Source organism: Camarhynchus parvulus, chromosome 2, assembly GCF_901933205.1.
Source record: "Camarhynchus parvulus chromosome 2, STF_HiC, whole genome shotgun sequence".
Lineage (NCBI taxonomy): Eukaryota > Metazoa > Chordata > Aves > Passeriformes > Thraupidae > Camarhynchus > Camarhynchus parvulus.
The window spans coordinates 69,903,289-69,923,392 of record NC_044572.1 but is presented as its reverse complement, the minus strand read 5'-3'; the positions used below and the strand labels follow the sequence as shown (position 1 = coordinate 69,923,392).

Below are 20,104 nucleotides of genomic sequence, written 5' to 3'. Positions count from 1 at the left end.
TTTAGATTCACCAAATTGAAGAGCCTTAACCTTTCAAATAATAATTTAGGAGACTTCCCACTGGCAGTCTGCAATATCCCAACCCTGACTGAACTCAACGTGTCCTGCAATGCCCTCAGAAGCATTCCAGCAGCTGTAGGAGAAATGCACAAGCAAGTACTTTCTTAGAACTTTCACATGCACAGCCTGACAACAACAAAGGCAACAGCAGTTTCATGACTCTGCATACTCCTGCTATGAGAAATAGTTTAAACTTACAGGGTTCTGTCAGAGCAGACTGGCTTGTAGATCCATATGGAAGCAATTGTGGATGGAGGGAAAGCATTCTTTGTGCCTCAGAGCTCATCCAGTCTCCAGCATTTGACACAAGGGTCACCTTCATGGTGAAGAAAATCTTTTAACCCTTCTTGCTTATGTTCTTCAGCTGTCATACGAGTTGTATTTCTGGAGATAGAACTGTCTAACAGCCTACGCTTCATAGTTGCCAAAGCTTTTAATTATTTGGTGAATATCTTCTGTAGCAGCTGTTACAGCATTATTCATTAGCACTTTTCTTTCTGCTGCCCTTTTGTATATTGTATGTCACTGTAACTGCAGCAGATTTGTGTGTTTATAGGAAGGAAATGGGATTTAACAGGTCACTCATTTACTTCACTCTCCCTTCCCCTCTCCTAATAGCTTGCAGACATTTTTGCTGGATGGCAACTTTCTCCAGTCCCTTCCCGATGAATTGGAGCATATTCATCAACTCAGCTATGTGAGTCTGTCCTTCAACGAGTTCACTGACATTCCTGGAGTGCTGGAGAAGCTGACTGCCATGGATAAGCTCTGTATGTCAGGAAACTGCATGGATACCCTGAACCTACAGGTGTTAAAAAGGATGCCTCATATTAAGCATGTGGATCTAAGGTAGGTTTTCAGAAAAGGGGAAGAATAAGCGAGCCTAAATTATTTGTGTTGAAATGGCTTCTCCTTGGCTGTCAGAATTGCCTCTGGGTATAAATCTCTTGTGTTTGTCCACTGACCCATGTTTCTGGTGGTGTTATGTAACTCCCAGCACTTGCAGTGACTTACCACTCTTCTTTGAGGAAGTTAGAGCATTTAGGGGGATCAATATGAAATGAGTTTTAGGGGAAATGAATGTTTGCACCGAAGGATCAAAGAAAACAGAGCCTGGGGCACTTGTGATTCCTGCAGTTTGTGTTGCTGCAGTGTTAATGCAATAGACATGATAGTCCCTGGCCCAAAAAGCTTCTATCTGAAGTGTTACAGATTTGTGAGGTGAAGAAAAGGTCATTGAAGGTGAAAGGGCAAAAACAGATATTTTAATATTTTTTGGTGTGTTAAAAGGCCTTGTCCACCATGAGTAATGTTGTTTTATTGGTACCCTCAGAGGAGTCCAAAGAGATTCTTATTACAAATGGCTCTGGTATGAGGTGGTTCTCTATTGTTATGGTCTTTGGGGAAGACAGATTCTGCAATCATGGTCAAGGCTCAATTCAGAGTCTGGACCATGAGGTCCATATACCTGTGAATTTTGGAACCATGTAGTTAAGCTAAAGTAAGATAAAACTTATTTTACTGTATGGCCATGTAGCTGTCAAGACTTTGCAGTCTAGGAAGGGCCAGCATAAGTTTAGCTAAAATAGATAGGTGAATTCTGAAGTGCTTCTGGTAGGGTTAAAATATATCTGTGTTTGTACATATGTTAAAAGCAAATAAATTTGCCTCAGAGAAGGAACTTTGTGGCTGACCTGGCCATGAGTTCCAGTGGTGCAGTTCCAGCCCTCTGATTATCTGCTGCATCTTTTCTGCACCTAGCAGTAAGCAGTGGTTCTTTGTGGCACTAACTGAAATAGTAAATATTGTACTTGCTGTACAATGAAGTGCTTTGCTTCAGTGAAATCAAAAGAAGCACTACTTGCCAATTGAAAATATAAAAGGTAAGGTGGTGTTGGAGGGGGCATAATAATTACCCTTATTCTTTTGACTGGAAGATGTAGCTACTCTAAAAACAACTGTTACACAGAGGGCAATGCTTGGAAAGCAGGAGCAACAGGAGAACTACAAGTGTTTGTCATCTGCTGTAGTGAGGGCTCAGCTGGCTTAGTGGGCCAGCAGAAGTTACTCCACTGATTTTAGTGTTCTGCTCCGAGCTGAGAATTTGAAACTGATCTCTTTGGAGTGCTCTGCTGTCTTAAACTTTATGGGGCTATAGATAATCTCATTCAGTTATAACTTCTGGGGAAGTTGCTGAGTATTAACAGTATCAATGCACTTCAGTGAAGATGTGTAAAATCTGTCCTCTTTATCTGTCAGACCCAATTGTCTTGGATTTTTTCTTCATTTTCTTTCAACACCCATTTTCAGGTCTCTGAATTTGCTTGCTGTGGAGCATGGAGAGGCGAAAAGCAAATACAGGGGAATTCATAAATCTCAATTTGGCCTTTCAGTAAGGCAAGGGTCTCCAGTACATGCTGGTTGCTTGTATGTGCTGGATTTTTCCAGCAGATGATAGGCCAGCAAGAACTGTAGAGGCTTTGTTCTTTTCCAAACTATTGGGCACAAATAACAGCCAGATCATCTTTTATTTTTATAGGCACAGTAACAGTAATGCTTAGCTTCTTGCAGAGCTTTTCATCAGTACTTTTCAAAGTAGTTTAGAAAGGAGCTTGGTGTCATCATTCCTTTGTCATGAGGGATAAAGCTACAGAGCATAGCTATACTGCTTTTCAAAGGATTAAAACCGTAACATAACAAAGGGGAAAATATTAAAAATCAACCTTGATCAGAACATGAAAGTGTGCTAGTTTAATCCAGTGCAGCTGATTGATTGTAGAGCAAGCAATGGTTTGTCAGCAGGAGCCTGCCTTATAACTACAACTCATCTCCTTTTTTTGTCTGCAAGATTGAATTCAATTAGGAGATTGGAGGCCGATGAAATAGATTTTCTGCATCATGTGACCCAACTCGATCTGCGAGACAACAAACTTGGGGAGCTGGATGCGACAGTTTTTAACAATGTGGAAGTGTTGCACTGTGAGCGGAATCAGCTGGTGACCCTCAAAATCAGCGGCTATTTCCTCAAAGCTCTCTATGCTTCCTGCAATGGTGAGTGGCAGCTGTGGTATTGTCATTGTACCTGGTTCTCTGTGAGATGCTTTTGGAGTGTAGTGCATATAATCAGGAGGTTCTTGACACAGTCCTAGATAAAAGGGTTTCACATGTGCTGTGTAATGCTACTGTCAGTTCTGAGCTTTGGAAGTGACTTCCTAATAAAAGTATGATTTGGAGGTCTAAGAACTGTAAAAATCTTAGAAATTCTTCTCTATGTCAGTAGGGAGGGTTCTTGAATTTGTCACTTGTTTTGGTGGCATTGATGTGTTGCTCTACTAAAACCAGTAGGAATTTACTGCTTTTCTCTGCACTGAGAAAGTTTGAAAAAGTGGGAGACAACCCAAAACTATAAATTCTTGCTCCTCCCTCTAGCTGCTTAGCCTGTCCAGAAAGCTCTGAAATTCATAATGGTAACTTCATTTCCTTGTATTTGATAATAAAAATAATGCAGCCTTGTGCATGTGCAGTTGCATGACTGCTGTGTTTCATGAACAGGATCTGTTTGATCTGTCTCTGGAAACTGCTATTACTTAAAATACTCAGTTTGCACCACGATTTTTATCATTTAGAGTAGTTCAGTGTGGAATAAAGAAAATGCAAAGTAGGAGAACTGTGCATTTGATGAGCAGTTTGAACTGCCTTTAAAAGGCTGTCATCTTAGCAATATCTAAGCCTGCGCCTTCATTAAGTATTCATGCCAGGATCTTTGTAGCTGAGAAAAGTTAACATAATCTGAGCATGTGCTGTTCAATGTGGGCTGAGAATCCAAGTCAACCCATGTCTTGCAACCAACTGCCTATTTGGTCTTGCTGTTCCTCCTGGCTTGTCCTCTCATTACCCTCGGCCACCTTGTTTTCATCTCATTTTCCAAAGAGGGTGCTTGTTACAGCTGCACTTTAGTTGATTTTTCTGTAGGCTTAAATAAGTGTCTGTTTGCGTTTTGGGTTTTTTTAAACTTAACACTAAGCACTAGCTATCTGAAACGTTAGGATATGAACTATATTTTGATTGCTTCAATAAAACATTACTAGCTGTAGTTGTCTTATAAAAGATCTGCCTGCAACTGGGAACTCCACAGTCATGCCAAGGCTTATGTAATGTGTTGACAAATACTCTGGATCTTGCCATGACCTAAAGGACTCTGGTATTCTGTAACTTGCTGTTCCAGAGTGGGGAGGTTCCCTTCCCATGCTTATATCTCAAGTGACCAGTGAGAAAAAAGTAGAGCAGTTTTGTGACTGACTCTTCTGGGCAGAGGGCGGTGGAGGTGAAGTTACAGCTCTTGTGACAAAAATGGAAAAAATGAGAATTTGCCATGAAACTTTTAAAATCCTCTACTTTCTCATCCCTGATCAGTTATGCAGTGTCAGTCATAGCAAGTATAATGTAACATAGCAAATGTAATAAAACATAATAAAGAAACAGAACTCACAAGGGGTTCACAAAGGTCCATATCTTCAGAAATTTTTTAGGTTATTGATGTGGTCTGAAATCTCTGTGTGTTAGGTCTTAAAATAGTTCTTATGGAACAGTCATTTAAGTGCAAATCTTTATCACCACTTTTCTTGTTATATGTATTTTTTCCCCTAGAACTTGTTCACCTTGATGTGTATCCAGTTCCTAATTGCCTGGCTTATATGGATATTTCTAGGTAAGAGTATGTTTTTTCTTGGACCTGTGAAATACAAATCAGAGATTTATGGAACAATGTCATTCACTGTCATCTTGCTGAATGGGAATGGGGGTAGGAACTGGACCTTGGGATAAGAAAAGACAAATTTTCAGAGTTAGAGGATACTTTTTTCCTGCAGTTCAGAAGGTCAGTTCTTTCCTGTTTCTTTTTTATAGAATTTCTCTTTTTTTTTATTATTGCCCAAATCAAAATTGGTATTTCTTTATAGTTAAAGAGTTTCCATGATCTAAAGATTTCCTGTCTTATGGAGTTAGAACATGATGATTCAAACACACACCAATCTGAGACTTGTTGAGAAGTTTCTTTCTGGATATGTCTGCAGCGTAAGCACAGCGTAGGTGATAGTTTGATAGTTTACTCATCAGTTTGGCAGCTCCTGCAGCTCCTCGTAGTTCTCTGCAGCCCTGGCTGCTGCAGGGATGTCTGCAGTTGCCATTTGAATGCATACATAAATTTCACCTTAATGAGGGGGGTGGGATAAGGGAAGAAATTGAAAAAGGGGGTGTTTTAGTTGTTTTACAGTTCCAGGAATGAATCGGGGAAACATTTATACACGTGCCTAATGGCTGTCTTATTTAAGAAATTACTCATCTGCATTTAAAGTGATAATCTCATTCATCAAAAAACCTGCGTAAAGTGCTCACGCTGTTGAGGGTGATCATAACAGTTAGTGAGCTACCTGGGCTGGTGGCCATCAACTTGGAAGTTTCATCAGCCCTGAGTTACTCACATTGTCCTAAATGTAACACACTGGTGTGACTAAATAAGGGATTTGCTGAAAAGCGATCTTTGAAAAACTGTGTCCTCCATTTTTTGTTAATGAAATTGGTGCAGAATGCACGATTTTGATCACAAAACCCTTTTTGTGCTTCATTGCAGTGATGGCATTGTAACTAAATGGGTGCGGTGTCCTTAGCTTTTTGGCTCTCTTGGAATTTGGGAAATCCATTTGAGATCAGAAAGGAAGCTATCTGAGAGGAGGGGTTGGGTTGCCATTTCATATTTTGATTGAGTACTATTGCAGGAATAGACTAAAGGCTATGAGTACATGATTGATTGTATTCATGCTTCATAAGTATCCTATTCCTGAACTTCAGGTCTGCAAGTGCCCAACTATTATTTGATGTCCACTTTGCATCTGTGTATTCTGACTGAAGTAGTCATTATGTGGATGCATTTGCACACAATCTCTTCCATGTGTCTTGTGCTGCTAATTTCTGTCATTAAGGCAGGATGCAGGAGTGCCCCACAGTGCCTATTTGCACGTTTTCATGCAGTATTTGGAAAACCTTGCCTCCAAGATTTTAGTTTCCAGAAGGGTTAGTTTCTGTGAAGATAAATGCAAGAAAAGCAAAAGAGTTGGCTTGAAAGATACACAAAATAAATTTTGCTCTGTTCATTGAGATAGCAAAAAGAATGGTTGAGTGTATTTCAGTGTACTTGAGAAATTGAAGAGATATTTCAACTGTGTAAGGTTTGAATATCTTCTGAGGAGCATCTCAGAAATTTTCTTCTCCTTGGAGAGATTTTGGCTTTGGTACTGTGATACTCTTAAATACTCCCCTGGTAATTTGGAAGTGGTTTTTTTTCCCATTTTCTTAATGACTGCACATGTAGGGAGATAACACTGCTGTTAGCTTTCTTGCCCCCTCACTCAGGACCTGATTGCACTGGTAATGTCCTTGAAGAAGGATGGATGATAGAATCTCACAGGCAACATGCTATGTAGCAGATTTGTTTCCTGCAGGTATCTGTATCTCTCTTGAGGCTGTGTTCTTAATAGCCTTTACATCTCAATTATAATTTAGTTACACCTCTTTGTATTCTTTATTCATAGAAATCACCTGGAAAACCTGCCTGAGTGGTTGTGTGACAGCAGGAAACTGGAAGTGTTGGATGTTGGCCACAATCAGATACGTGAGCTGCCTGCCCGGTAAGTCTTGCAGACCAGTTCCACAATGGGGAACAGGATAAACAATTAAAAAATAATTGCTGACTCAGTGTTTAGCTTGTTCCAGTGACTGTCAGGGCTGTTTTATCTTTTGTTTGATTTTATTTTTACCTTGTGGGGTGTCGTCATGCCTCGAGCTTCCACCTAGCCTTTCTTCTTTTACTGTCATGCAGAGAAAGTAGTGCCTTTGAACTTTGAAGCTGTTCATGTGGCTGTTCAGGCAGGAAAGCACTCCATTTTTAGTACTGAATATTAAATATTTACAGCCATAGCTTTACATGACAGTTCAGAAATCCAGCACTTGCAATTTAGTTTCAGTGATGCTTGGAGACTCCAGTTCACAGCCCTGTTTGAGTGAAAAAGGGTTTAAAGAAGGGAAAGCCTCATCAAGTAAGTAAACTCCTGCAAGAAGAACAATTGCCTTCACTACCAAGATGATCTCTTTTCCAGAAGTCTAAACTTAAAATTGATAAATATAAATGATAACAAAGAAGTCAAGAGGAAGCAAAATAGGAGTTGAGTTTAAATAATAAATGAGTCTTGCTATTATTTGTTCTAGAGAGAGCTGTCTGTTCCAGGTGAATTATACTGCTTAGGTGGTGATGTTGGGCATTTTTAAATTCCTGCCTTCACTGGAAGAGAGCTGTCATTTTAGGTTGTTCTGTACACTTCAAATGAGATGTTGTGTAAGATGATAATGTATCATGAGCTACTAAATCACAGAATAAGCTGAGTTGGAAGGGACCCACAAGGATCATCAAGTACAAATATCTTCTTAAGGAGCTTTACAGCACAGAAAAGCATCAGAAACCAAGAATGATATTTTTTTCTGGGTCAGGTGTATGTATAAGATGGTGTAAACTTGTCCGTTTTAGTGTCAGAAATGGGAAAAGAGTAGATTTCAAAAATATGGACAGAAGAGAATGTAAGGAGAGTTACCAAGCAAACTAGCAGGCTGATGAGCAGACTGTTAATCCCTCTGTTTTTTCATGCACACACACACAAAAAAATGAAGCCGTGCCTACTCAGAAGATGGGGGTGCAAAAGTTCATTTTTCTTTCATTTGCACTTCATAACAGCCAGGACTTTCAAGGCATACCGGATATCTCTGGGAGATTAATGATTAGCTGAAATTAGGTACAGTCAACATCCCACTTGTCTCTCCTGCCATCTTATCATTAACCCCAGGAAATAGCTTATCTTTGAAAGTTCTTCTTTGTAGTATATGTCTAGATAGCTTAGCTCCTAATAAGTCAGCTCAGTTTTAGGGTCCTGTTCCATTTGAAAGGCAGGCTTTGCATATCTTAAACTTTAGGGGAAATTTGGGTCTGGACTCAAATGCAAATGGCTCAACATGCTTAAGTATTAAGTAAATGCAAGTAAAAACTGAATGAGTGTGTTCAAGTGCTCTGTTCTGTACTTCTTCTACATAGAATAGCATTCTGAAAACCTGTGAAGTGAATCAGCAGGGATCCCCTAGCAGGCTGCTTGTGACACTTAAACACAAATGCTCAAGCCTTGAGTGACCAGCATATTCCTGGTGGGGTGAATATTGCATCTGATCTAAACAAACTACACTTGATGCTGTGTGTTTGCCTCTTGAACCAGAAAAATAATCCTTGAAGACAAAGAGTGGAAGCAGTTGAAATAGAGGTTTCCGTACTAGCATTTGTCTCAATTAAGGGAAAAAGAAAAATGTCCCCTGGGATGTAATGCAACTGTTTTAGCTTTAAAAGTACTGAAAAATAACAAGAAAGGGTACTCAGTCTTAGCTATGCAGGATAAATTCATAAAAATCATACTCCCAAAGAGAAAGGAAAAAAACTCCTGCTTCAGTTAGGAGTTGCCAAAATGATCTTGTTGCCATCAGTGAATAGATGTTTGTATGTGTTTTTGTTCCTTTTTGTCTGTTTTTTGAAAAAGATCTATCTGTATTCAACATTGTGTTCTCTTGAAGAGTTGTTTAGTAAAGGAGTTGGTAGAATGCTTACACCAAACCATGTTTTCTGAGAAGATGCTGATGATGAATGACGTGCTTGTCCTTAGAATTTATTGATTTCACAAAAACTTCCAGTGGGAATTGGGCAAGTGGGAAAGCTGCCTGTATGGAAGAGCAGTCCCAGCATCCTGGTTCCCCACCCAGCTTGAGAACTAGGCGTCCCAGGCTCGTCAGGAGCTTGTTTAGTTAAATGCTCTTCAACCTCTTTTCAGCCACGCCAAGTCCTTCATTGCTTGTCTGACTTAAAAAATAAGAGAAAGCAAATAAAAAAAAAAAACCAAAAAAACCCACCAAAATCCACCAAAGATTTACTAAGTTTATCTGAATTACGGAAAGATAAAATCTCTGAGGATTTTGGCACATTTTCAGCTTTTTTAAAATTTTAAAATGGTGCTGCCCCAAACCATCCCAAAAAAAACTCCAAGGGAATTTTTTTTTTCTGTCAACCAGTTCTGTTTTCTACCCTGATATTTGGTGTTGTCAGTATTAGCCAGTCTCAAAAAATAGAATACAAGGGCAAATCCATAACTGAGAGATTTTCAAGTAAAAACAGAGCAAACCAAAAATTATTAAATAATGAATACATAATAGATAGGATTATCACTTTGGTAAGTCTTTTCACCCCGTGTTGAGCCTTCTGGAATGATAGGGCTGGCTGTTGACTTGTATCCATGGCCATAACTCAGACAATCCAGCCAAGTGAGATAACTGTTAACACTGGCATGCAGATACAGAGAGTGACGGTATCTGTCAAGGGGAAAATACTCAACGTGCTTGATTGATGATTTTGGCACAATAATCCCATGACCTGATGCATTGTAGGGAAGAGGGTGGGAGGCTTGTTATGTGTATTTGGGTCATTGTGACAGAGGGAAGATTTTTACTTTAATGCTGAATAATTCGAGAGTATTTGATTGAAGCAGGTCAGCATGTTGCATGGGCTCGCCAGATTAAACAGTACAGTAGCAGGCATGTAAGACATGTGGCAGATGAAGAATAATCTTTTTTTCTTAATTTGCTGGAAGTGGTTTCTGTTCAAAATTGAGAGTTGCTCTATTTTTGGTTTCTTTAGGTGCATGCCCTCATTCCTTTGTTTATCCTGTGAATTTAAGCTATACTGTTCTATCAGAACAGCTATTTTTCTCTTTATGTTGCCCTCTTCTCCCTTCCCCTTCTCTGTAGCCCCACAAAAAATGGAGCGGGGGGGTGGGACTCCAGGTCGTCTATTGGTTGTAAAAAGTCGAGAAAGTAAAGCCGATTAGATAAATTTCATTTGCTGTAGAACTGGAAAGGAGGCTTTATGTAAGTCTGGTATTAACAGAAAAGAAAAATTGTGGGGGTGGGGAGTTGCACTGGATTATGAATCAGCACATGATGAGTAGAGCACTATAAAGCTTGTGGGGTGACTGGTGATTTCACCCCCACTACTAAAGTGCTTGCATTAGCTAGGGGGATCCCACATGTGCAGTTTTCTGCAGCCTTTGTTAGCAATTGCCTCCTTCACTGTCATGCTTCTATATTCATGTTTTATACAGTGTCATAAAATAACCCTTTGTCACTACTTTCACTCCTGAATCATCTGTGAACCTCCTTCCCTGTCTCTGAAAACCTTTTGAAGAAGTTGGTGTAGAGTGGGAAGACATTCTTGGATCTGTGCGTAATTAATATCACATCTGCTAATCAGTTGGCTGAATCACTTTCTTGTAATGAGCCATGATACCATATTTAAATTATTAAAGGAACTCTTTAGCTTAAATTTTTCTCATTTTTGGTGTTTTTCATTTCTCTTAAGGTTGTTTTACAACAGTAGCTTGCGGAAGCTGCTGGCGGGACACAACATGTTAGGAAGGCTCCCGGATCGGCTTGAGCGAACGCAGGTGGAGGTCCTGGATGTGCAGCACAACCAGCTCCTGGAACTACCATCCAACCTGCTTTTGAAAGCAAACAGGTAAAATTATAAAGAAATTGGATCCTTTTGACTTGCATGTGATGAACCTTGCTTGGCCTGTTACTTCCTGGTTCAGAGGGTAATCTGAGGTTCCTCTAATTTGAAAGTTGCCAAGCCTTGTGTGGTAAGAACAGATGTCTGCCCAACTCACCAGAGCACATTCTTTTTATTCTGGTTTTGTTTCCTTATATGGTTGCTTCTTTTTTCCCACCAAGCTCCTGCTGAACACCTACTTCTGGAATCTAGCTGTAGAGTTAAGCACATGCTATTTTCTACTACATATACTGAAATGGTTTAGTGGCAGTTTCTTTAAATACATATTTCTTAGGCTTGTTTGATGAAGTGTGAAAGCTTTTTCCCCCCCCCTTCAGTCAGAGGCTAGAACTTATTTATACCTGTCAAACAAAACAAAATCTATGCATAAGGCTGTCAGAATAATTCAGTTATTCCCCTGTCCCTACTTTTTGAATTTTTTTCTATGCTTTTTAAATGTTTGTCACTAATTTAGCTGATGTCACCGCTTGATCTGCTTTCTGGATCTTATTTTTATGTTGCTATTTCTTTAGTATCAGAGTCTTCAAGGTTTTGGGATTCTTTTTCTGAATTTGAACATATCCTTCAAGAGACTGTGATTGGAATATGGGAGGTTGGTAGCATCATCTGGGGATGGTGGATGGGCTGGCCCCACTTGGTGTCAGCATTCCTTGCACTTCTTCACTTCCACATATAGTCATGGGATTTCTGAGTGCTCAATGCATGCATAATTTAACAGACAGTGAGATTGTGCGCTGGGGCGGGGGGTATTTCTGATCCTAGCTGTGACAAAAGGAATGCAAAACTCCTGGCTTTCTTGAGAGGTGCAGAAGCATAAGAGGTGGTGATCTCACTGGCAGAGCTCCTTTCCTAATTAAGAGTATTGCAAAACCCATGCTTTTATGCTGCTGTTAATTCTGTCATGAGCATCTGGTTAAATTTCCTGGAATTGACTTGGAGAATTAGGCTGATGGTTGAGATGCTTTTTAAATAAACTCTTAAACTGTTGAATGTGTTAACTTGGAAAGAAAATAAACCTTTAAGTAATTTTCAGAGAGCTCCTGGTATTTTGAAAGCAATGAGAGGAAATAATTTTGCAAAATTTGTATTTAAAACAAGTTGTAGGTCTGGGATGTAGTGTACCACAAGTTTGGCAGAGAGAGAACCTGATTTTTTGGTACTGCAGCTCATCTCTAGGCAGGGTTGGGTTTGTTTGGGGTTTTTTTTGGTTGTTTGTTTTTGGTTTTGGTTTGTTTGTTTTTGTTTGTTTTTTGTGATGCCAAAATGAAAAACTACAAAGCTAAAACCAGGAGTGGGGATAGATTCCCAGAAGTTTACTAGGAATATGCTGAGAAGCGGTAGAATTAAAGAATACTTTGAATAACAGTGTTAAGTAGCTGATTCAGGCTTGGGGAACTTTTTTCCCCTCTGCAGCTTTTGAGCAGTATAGGGCAGGTGTTTTCAAAGTCTTCTGCAGGTCTTAAAGTCATGCGCCATCACAGGAGATAAACAGAGCTTACCCATTCTGACATCTCATCACCAATGCAGCTTCCCTTGCCTGTGATGATAGTAGAAGTAGATACCCAACCCAGGTTGGCTTGGGTAGTGTTTTCCCTGTTGATCCTTACCCTTTAACTTGGTTTAAGATGGTACAGCTCGTCCATGCTGGTTCTCCTATGATTGCTGCAAAAGTGAGAACTCTGAAGGAAAACAGCAGTACAGGTTATTATATTAGTGTACAACATCAGCGTTTTAAGTTTGGGATTTCCTACATAAAACTTTCCTTTTGTTTTCAAATGGTTGCATCTATCAGCAGCTAAATGTCAACAGAAATGTGTCTGGAATGGCATTCAGGAGATTGTTTTGCTTTTAAAAAGGTAAAATGCTTCTCTTCTCCAAGCATTCCCTGGGAAGCACAATCTGTACTGCCAGACGTGCCAAGAGAACTGGTTTTCCTGGGTGGTGAGCCATGGTCTCTGCCCAGTGTGTAATATTGGACAAATCACTTTACCTTACAGTACCTTTATCTCTGCATAAGATGACTTGCCTTTTACAGCCTTGAAAAGATTTGGGCTTGTTTTGGTTTGGTTTTTTTGAAAGGTACTCGGGTCTGTGCAACTGACAGATGATATGTTGTCTGGATATGAAGTCTCATGCTGTGAATTATAAACGCTTTCTCTTTCTCAATCCTGAATATTTGACAAAGTGGGTGTGAAGTGCCTTGGGCAAACTTCAGCACAAGCACTGGTGGGCTTTGACATCTAGAACATCTGAGAAAGCAAAGGAAATGGGTGCGCTGGTGCACAGAGAGAATATCACTTTCACCAAAAAAACCCCAACCAAACCCCAAATACTGAAAAACCTCAGTTCTCTTCATAGAGCAATCTATAAACATTGATTTTCTGCCTTAATCCTTCAAAAAACAATGAAAAGGTGTAATTTTTTGCTGAAGAGTATTATTAGGGATATTTTTGGTCTGCTTTTTAATTAATTTTCTATTTTAAACTGTTAGTCAAGGAGAAATTGAGGACTAGCCTATAACACATCTCTCTGACCGAGATAGAACTTGGTTCTGTTTATTGCACTGAAAGTATGCACATCTTGATCATGTTAGCAAGGATTTCTCTTGTGGGGTGGGGATTTTCTTGGCAAGATCAGTGCTACAGAGGCAGCTAGATAATCTCTTCATTTCTCATTGCCATATGCTGGAAAAACAGAAAATTCATGCAACTGCTGCAGCTGATGGGGAAAACTCCCAAACTGAGTCCTGAACCTTTTGTTGTGCACCTGCATTCCTGAAGCCTTTCACTTCTATGCTCTGCTGTATCTGTTGTGATGCCTTTCCCACTGTCCCATTTTTGTACAGACATTTACTGCCTTCCTTGAGCAGCTTGGAGGCAAACTACCATTCAATGGCATGGACACTGTTGCACCAAGTACTCTCCAGATGAGACAAATGAATTTTCAAGAGATTTAGCTGGGCACAGTAGAAAAACAGTGGTCAGGGCAGGGTTAAAAATGGGGAAGCACAGTGGTAAGTTGGGAAGGGTTTGTGTCTTGCCTAAGCTCCTTTCTACTTAGAATGAATGCTTTCAGTGTCAACCCTTAAAACAGCCATCAGACTTCTTAAAGCATTTGTGTAGTGAAGATTTGTGGCTGTGATGTGCACAGCTTAAACCTTGGGCTTTGTTTTGCAGTGTCTGGTAGTGGCCAGCTGTGGTGGTTAAGCCAATGTCAGCTATTCAGAGCTTGTCTAGACTTTGTCTGCAGGATTTTTGTTTTCAGCTTTGTTCAGCTGTTACTACCTCATTTGATTTTCTGTTTGTTTTGAGTTTATTTTATTTGTTTTGTTGGGTTTAGCTTTTGCTGGAGTTCTGGCAGGTGACCCAGTTAAATTTTCTCTCATTTGATATTTGCCATTTCCACCCACTGTGGCTGCTTCTTTGTGATACAAGGATTCAGTCCTATCCTGGATGCAGGGGAAGTGTGAGGGAGGAAACCAAGTCAAATGAATGCCCAGTGCTGTTTGAGTGTGTGATGCACATGCTTGTGTTGCAGAAATGCTTGGCCACATTTCTCTCTTTGGTGCTGGGTTAAGAATTGCAAGCAGGTACTTTAGAAACTGGGGAAATCCCGGTTTATAAAATAGCTAAAGATAGGTTAGAAAGTAGGAGCTGATGAGGGAGGAGCAGTGAAGTGGATTTTCTGGCAGTCCATCAACAGGAAGGGGATTCACTTGAGTGTTTCCATATTTTAATTTATTTTATTTATTTTTAAAGAAGAAATACTCTCTTCTGCACAGGCTGGCAAAACAGCTTTGATTATTTTTCTCCCTCTCTCTTTTTTCCCCCAAGACATGCTTAGTTACAGGATTCTTCCTCACGTACCTGCTGCCACATTCATAAATTATTTTAGTCTTAGGCAATCAGAAATTGAGGGCATATCTCTGCAGAAGGCACTGAAGAAGAAATTTTGTATTTTGATTGCTCTATACTGATGGAGATCTTGGGGCATAGGCCAAACTGGGGATCTTGATTTCTCTGCAATTCTCTTTTTGCAACTGCAGTGTTCTTTCCAACTCTTATCAGTACTTTCAAGCTAAACACTGTGGTTTTGATTTGTTGCTGCTTCACCAAAGAATGCAGTTGTCTGTGTTCCTCTTTCTGGTGTCAAACTTTCCTAAGCTTTTTGGAGAATATACATTTTTTCAGTGATGACTGTGTCTTGCCCAGTAAGGCGAGTTTGTCAAACTGCCTCAGAAAATGGTGAGGAATTCAGAGGTGCTGTGTTCTCCCAATTGTCTCTATTCAGCTTTTGTGTGTGCTAGAGGTAGGCATTGGTAGGCAAAGTTCAAGTCTTTTGCAGCTTTATATAGAAAATATTCTTCCTCTGCTTTTGGAAGTTCAAATTTAGATGGACTCTTTTGGGTGTGAATAGGGAATGGATATGACTGTATATTAGGTGTTCTTAGTTGAATTAAATCCGCGCCCTTGTTTCTAGCCTATTCTTTTGGGACAGTCCTTTTTCTTATTTTTGTTTTTTGGAGAAGTCCAGCAAGGGACTTAATACCCCAAAAAACCAAAGGTGACTTATTCCAGCCAGAGATCACTGTTTCAGTTATTATTCCAGAGGAGAATATTTACCTTGTCAAAGCTGAAGAATTCAGACATCTCCCTGCCAGCACCTTCATTTCTTTCTTCATCTGCTACACTCTTTTAGTGCTTGTTAATTCATGCTTTCCTGGCTGTATTGTGCTCTGGTATGTGCACAGGCTGCTGAATCCAGGTCTTTGTAGTGATGCTGTAGTTTTTTCATGAGCTTGTGGTATAGTGTGTGGGTGGAATTGGAAAGGGGAAACAATTAATTTTGGACTGAGCTTTAATACTTGACATTCTGCTTCCATCTGATAAGCAGAATGAGTGGGAAATCTTCAAGGAACATGAATCAGTTTAAGTCCATGCACAAGAGAGATGGGAACAGTTGTGCCCAAGTAAATCTCCACTCCTCTGGAGGGCATTTATAAGATGTGCCTTCTAAGGTAGCAGCTGGCACATTGCACAAGGATGAAGAAATAGGGAAGTGGAAATAACCTGGAGGAGGACTTCTGTGTTAAACCAGTGTGAGGGAAAACCTGATGGGCAACTACAGTTTTAGGTTTTGCTGGGTTTTTTTGGTTGTTGGGTTTTTGTTCTAGGGTTTCTTTGGGTTGTTTTTTTTGTTTTCTTTTTTGTTTGTTTTTGGTTTTTTGTTGTTTTTGGGGGGGGTGTTTGTTTGGGTTTTTTTTTTTTTTTAACATAAGATTATAGTACATAATTGATAAATCTTTGGTACTAGTAATCTGATGGTTCATTCTGTTCTCTACCCAAAGAATAGTGTCCCTATTATATTCTATTTCATTTTTATTTTTAAATCTAGACAATATCTTGAAAGAATTATTATGTCAGAATGTTTTTTGCCATTTTAATGTAACAACTGGTCTAAAAACCTGTAAGCAAGCAACTCACCCATTTCTAAAATCTGATTTAATTCTAATTATGTCATCTGGAGACAGAGATGAGTGTGTGACTATTCTGACCCTGACTGTCAGTTGTTTAAAGTGAGACACTGCTACCACAGGGTTCCTATTCTGAGTTGTTGGCAAGACTTTTGCTAGTCACCTAAACTTTGTTCACAACAAGAGAGTAGGCTGTAGGTTAGGATGATGGGGATTTATTTCCCGTGTCATTGTATCACTCTCTGGAAGATTTAGCAAAAGATCAGGGTGAGGGGAATGTTATGTGTGTGCAGAGCATCAACTCTACTCTCCCTCTTCCCCATTAGAAAATACGTGCATCAAAATTTACTTCTGACAGGAACACACAGATTCCACTCACTTTTATTACCAGTGAGAGAACAAATTGAAATATCTTGTTACATTTCACCAATGTTGAAAGTTTATTGAAAACAGAAGAATGGTTAATTTTTTCTTTTGAATCTGAAATGGCTACAGTATAGTACACTGTATTAATTTCAGCTGTATCAGAGTAATGTACCTTTTCTTAATTGAAGCTTTTAGTTGTACTGCGGGCTAGCAGTTCTTGATCAGACTTCACAGTCATGAGCTGTGATGCTCTCTAAATCACCTCCTTGGCTGCTGGTACCTGTGAAACACTGCAGGTTATTCTCATGCAGCTTGCAAGAACAAAACTAAGATACAAGTCATGCTCTTCTGAAGAAGAACCTTTCTTCTGGGTGTGTTTTGCTGTCACCTCTTATCCCCATCTTTCCTGTAACAACTCACTTTCCCCAGCATCCTTAAACCTAATTGTTTCTTAAGCATTTCCAGCCTGAGCTGAAGATGACTGTTTTGTACTATGAATGGTACAAAAAATACTGTGACTTCACTGTTAATCAAAGTGCCTTTATCCTGTGGAGAGGGAAGACTACCATGCACATTTGATTGAAATTGCCAAAGTAGTGACTGTCTGTACTTTAGTAATAGCTGTACTTGCTGCTGTTTAATTAAGCACAGGATCTGTTGATGCGGTAGGCTTCGGTTTAATGATCCAGCCTTGAATGAGCTTAGTATATTTTTAGTTTGTAGCTAAAGGGTGAAATTGAGCATCTTTTTAGAATAAATAAATAAATTAAAAATCCCTTTCAGCTTCTTACTTTCTTCTCTGTACTAATCCTTCCTCTCCTCCCTTCCTCCTCTGGATTTTTAGCGCCCTTGTGAATAATGAATGAGCCTGAGGATTAAACTGTTTCTCTGAAGTGGACTCCTCTGTCTGTGTAAAACAGCTAACCTGGTTTCAGTTCTGTGCAGTGCTGAGAAGCTTTTGCTTCTGATGGAAATAGTGGGGTTTTTTTAATCCTTTGGCATTCCACGTGACTCTTGTAGCATGCCTGACCCTTATTTACTGCTGAGCAAGTCTGAACCAGCTGCTACTCCTGCAAATCCACTTCATTCATTAATAGACCTTAAAGGTCAATATGGACTCCTGCGTGCATCAGTATTTTATCACTTTCTCTTAAGATCGAGGACAGGAACACACCTGCCTTTTGTGTCCTGATCAGTGGGCTTTACAGGCTTGAGACAGCACAATTGAGTCTTTTTTCTTGAATGCAGCCTTGCTCTCTGCAGCTGCCTGTTCCTATTAGGTGGTAGGAGCAGGACAGCCTGGCCTGAACGCAGTCGCCACAGACTGGCAAGCCCACACTTCCTTCTGCATTGCTCCAAGGCAGCCTTTCCTGAAAACAGAAGGAAGAGAGGTCCCATATCTGTTGAAAAGGCACACTCGTGCCAGAATTGGTTACTTAAGGATAAATAGTCTTATTTTTCCATTTGTTTGGAATTGCTGGTGAGAATTCTAGCCATCAAGATACCTACAGTGCTGCTGTGATGGTCACCACACTCCCCTAACAAATCCTCTGCCCACAGAACTTCGCTGACAGGAATGGGCAGTGCCTGTATCTCAGCAGGTCTTATTCCCGTCCTGGAAAAGGCCTTTGGGGGAGAAAGAATAGCTCCATTTCTGTGCTCCTTTAGTTGTTGTCACTTGTGATGGGACTATAAAAACGTGGGCTTCTGCTGTGTTGGGGCACAGGGGAAGGGCGCTCAGAAAAGCTACACAGAGATAAAGCTCTCTTGCTGCACACATCAGCAAGCAAGGATGTAACTTTCAAAGTTTAATTTGCTACTAGCACAGTTTCTCTTTAAAATTAAAAGCATAAATTACTGTTTGGTCTCAGGTTTTGGTTTTTGTTGTGATTGTTGCATCTTTATTCATTCAAATATTCAAAGAGTACTTTTCATATTTTGCAATTGTTTTCAGGCCTGAATGTTTGAACAAAATACTGTCTGCACCTTAGACCAATACTGAAAAATTGGCTGGCTTTTTTACCATGGACTTGTTTAGTCACTTGAAAGGCAATTCTCATGGTTCATTGATGATGAATACAGAACTCATTTTTATGTGTAATGAGTATGGAAATGATGTGGTTTGTTATTGCTCTTACCTGTAGCTACAGTTGTAGTAATATTGGAGATACAGAGCTCTTGATGACAGGAGAGAGGCGCTTCAATGTACTCCTTTTGTTGATGTTTTGTTCTTACAAATGTGGTCATTAAAAACACAATCAGAAGTTTTGCTCATGTAATGCTAGACTTTTGGTCTATTGTGAACTTGTTGCTTTTGACCTTTACCTTATGACTCCAAAAAGAGTTAACTCTTAAAAATAGAGTTTTTTATTTCTATTTCTAGACAAAACCTGCAGGATGTTTGACTGAACTCCCTTATGTAACTTCTCTTTGCAGCCTGAGATTTCTTAATGCCTCTGCCAACAAACTGGAAATGCTTCCTCCAGCCACCCTTTCTGAAGAAACCCATAGCATCTTGCAGGAATTGTATTTGACCAATAACAACCTCACAGATAAATGTGTACCCTTGTTGACAGGCCACCCACACCTGAAAATCTTGCACATGGCTTACAATCGCCTACAGAGCTTCCCTGCAAGGTAAGGAACTTGTTTCAATGTCTCTGGCCCACGGGTGGGTGGGCATCATGAAGTATTTTCACAGTGAGAACCGAATTACACAGGAATGTGGTGGCAGAGGCTGCATTTTGGGTGTAGTGGTACCACAGTGGGTGGATTCCCCTGCTTATGCCCTCCTGCACATTGCTACCCTCTCTTGCAGTACAGACAAGTGAGTGATGCTGTTACTCGGTGAGTTTTTGTGGTGCTTGAAACTCTTCTCAGCTGGACTAATTCAGCATGGTCACTCTATGCTTTTGGAGGCCAAGCAAGCTCTTCTGTTCTCCCTGGCTTGGTAACTTTGCTTACACCTGGTGAGCCTCTCCTCACAAAAGATTTATGAGCACAGCCGTCTGGAAATGTCCTCTGGAAGTGGACTAAACTCCACTAGGGAAAAATCCTCTCAACTCCAGAAGGAGATTCTGCCTTGGCAGCAATTTCTGTGCTTTCAGTTCACTCTGTTTTAATCAGAAATCTTTCAAGTGTAAGATGTGCTGTAAAACTGATGGGGTACAACCTTGAAGAAGAGATGCCAATAAATAATGGAAGAGACATCTCTGTCCTTGTGTGATATTCTGAGCAGCTGGACTTCAGCAGCAAGGAGAAGGAGACGCATTTAGGGGGAAGGGCTGAGTGGGGTGCTAGAAGCGGGAGGGAAAATGCGAGGTAGAGAGAAACCAGAGCGAAACCAGAGTTGATAGAAAGGGGGAGAAAGGAGGAAAGAGTGAAAGTGAGCTGGTGAGTAGGGGGGATGTAAGCAAAATAAGTAATTTGAAAGGTAGTGTTAACAAACACTGACAGACGAAGTACACATTTTGTTCCACAACTGTGTTAGCATCTTACATGAG

At 40.1% G+C, this 20,104-nt stretch overlaps 1 protein-coding gene across 1 annotated transcript in view; it reads left to right on the top strand.

Annotated features, from left to right (window-relative positions):
• The window catches only part of PHLPP1 (PH domain and leucine rich repeat protein phosphatase 1), a 135,665-nt gene that overhangs the window by 99,972 nt on the left and 15,589 nt on the right, over positions 1–20,104 (top strand). The window contains 7 exon segments of the mRNA XM_030943948.1: positions 6–152; positions 679–909; positions 2,909–3,111; positions 4,708–4,768; positions 6,648–6,743; positions 10,553–10,708; positions 19,038–19,238. Of these exon segments, the coding sequence (XP_030799808.1) occupies positions 6–152; positions 679–909; positions 2,909–3,111; positions 4,708–4,768; positions 6,648–6,743; positions 10,553–10,708; positions 19,038–19,238 (1,095 nt within the window).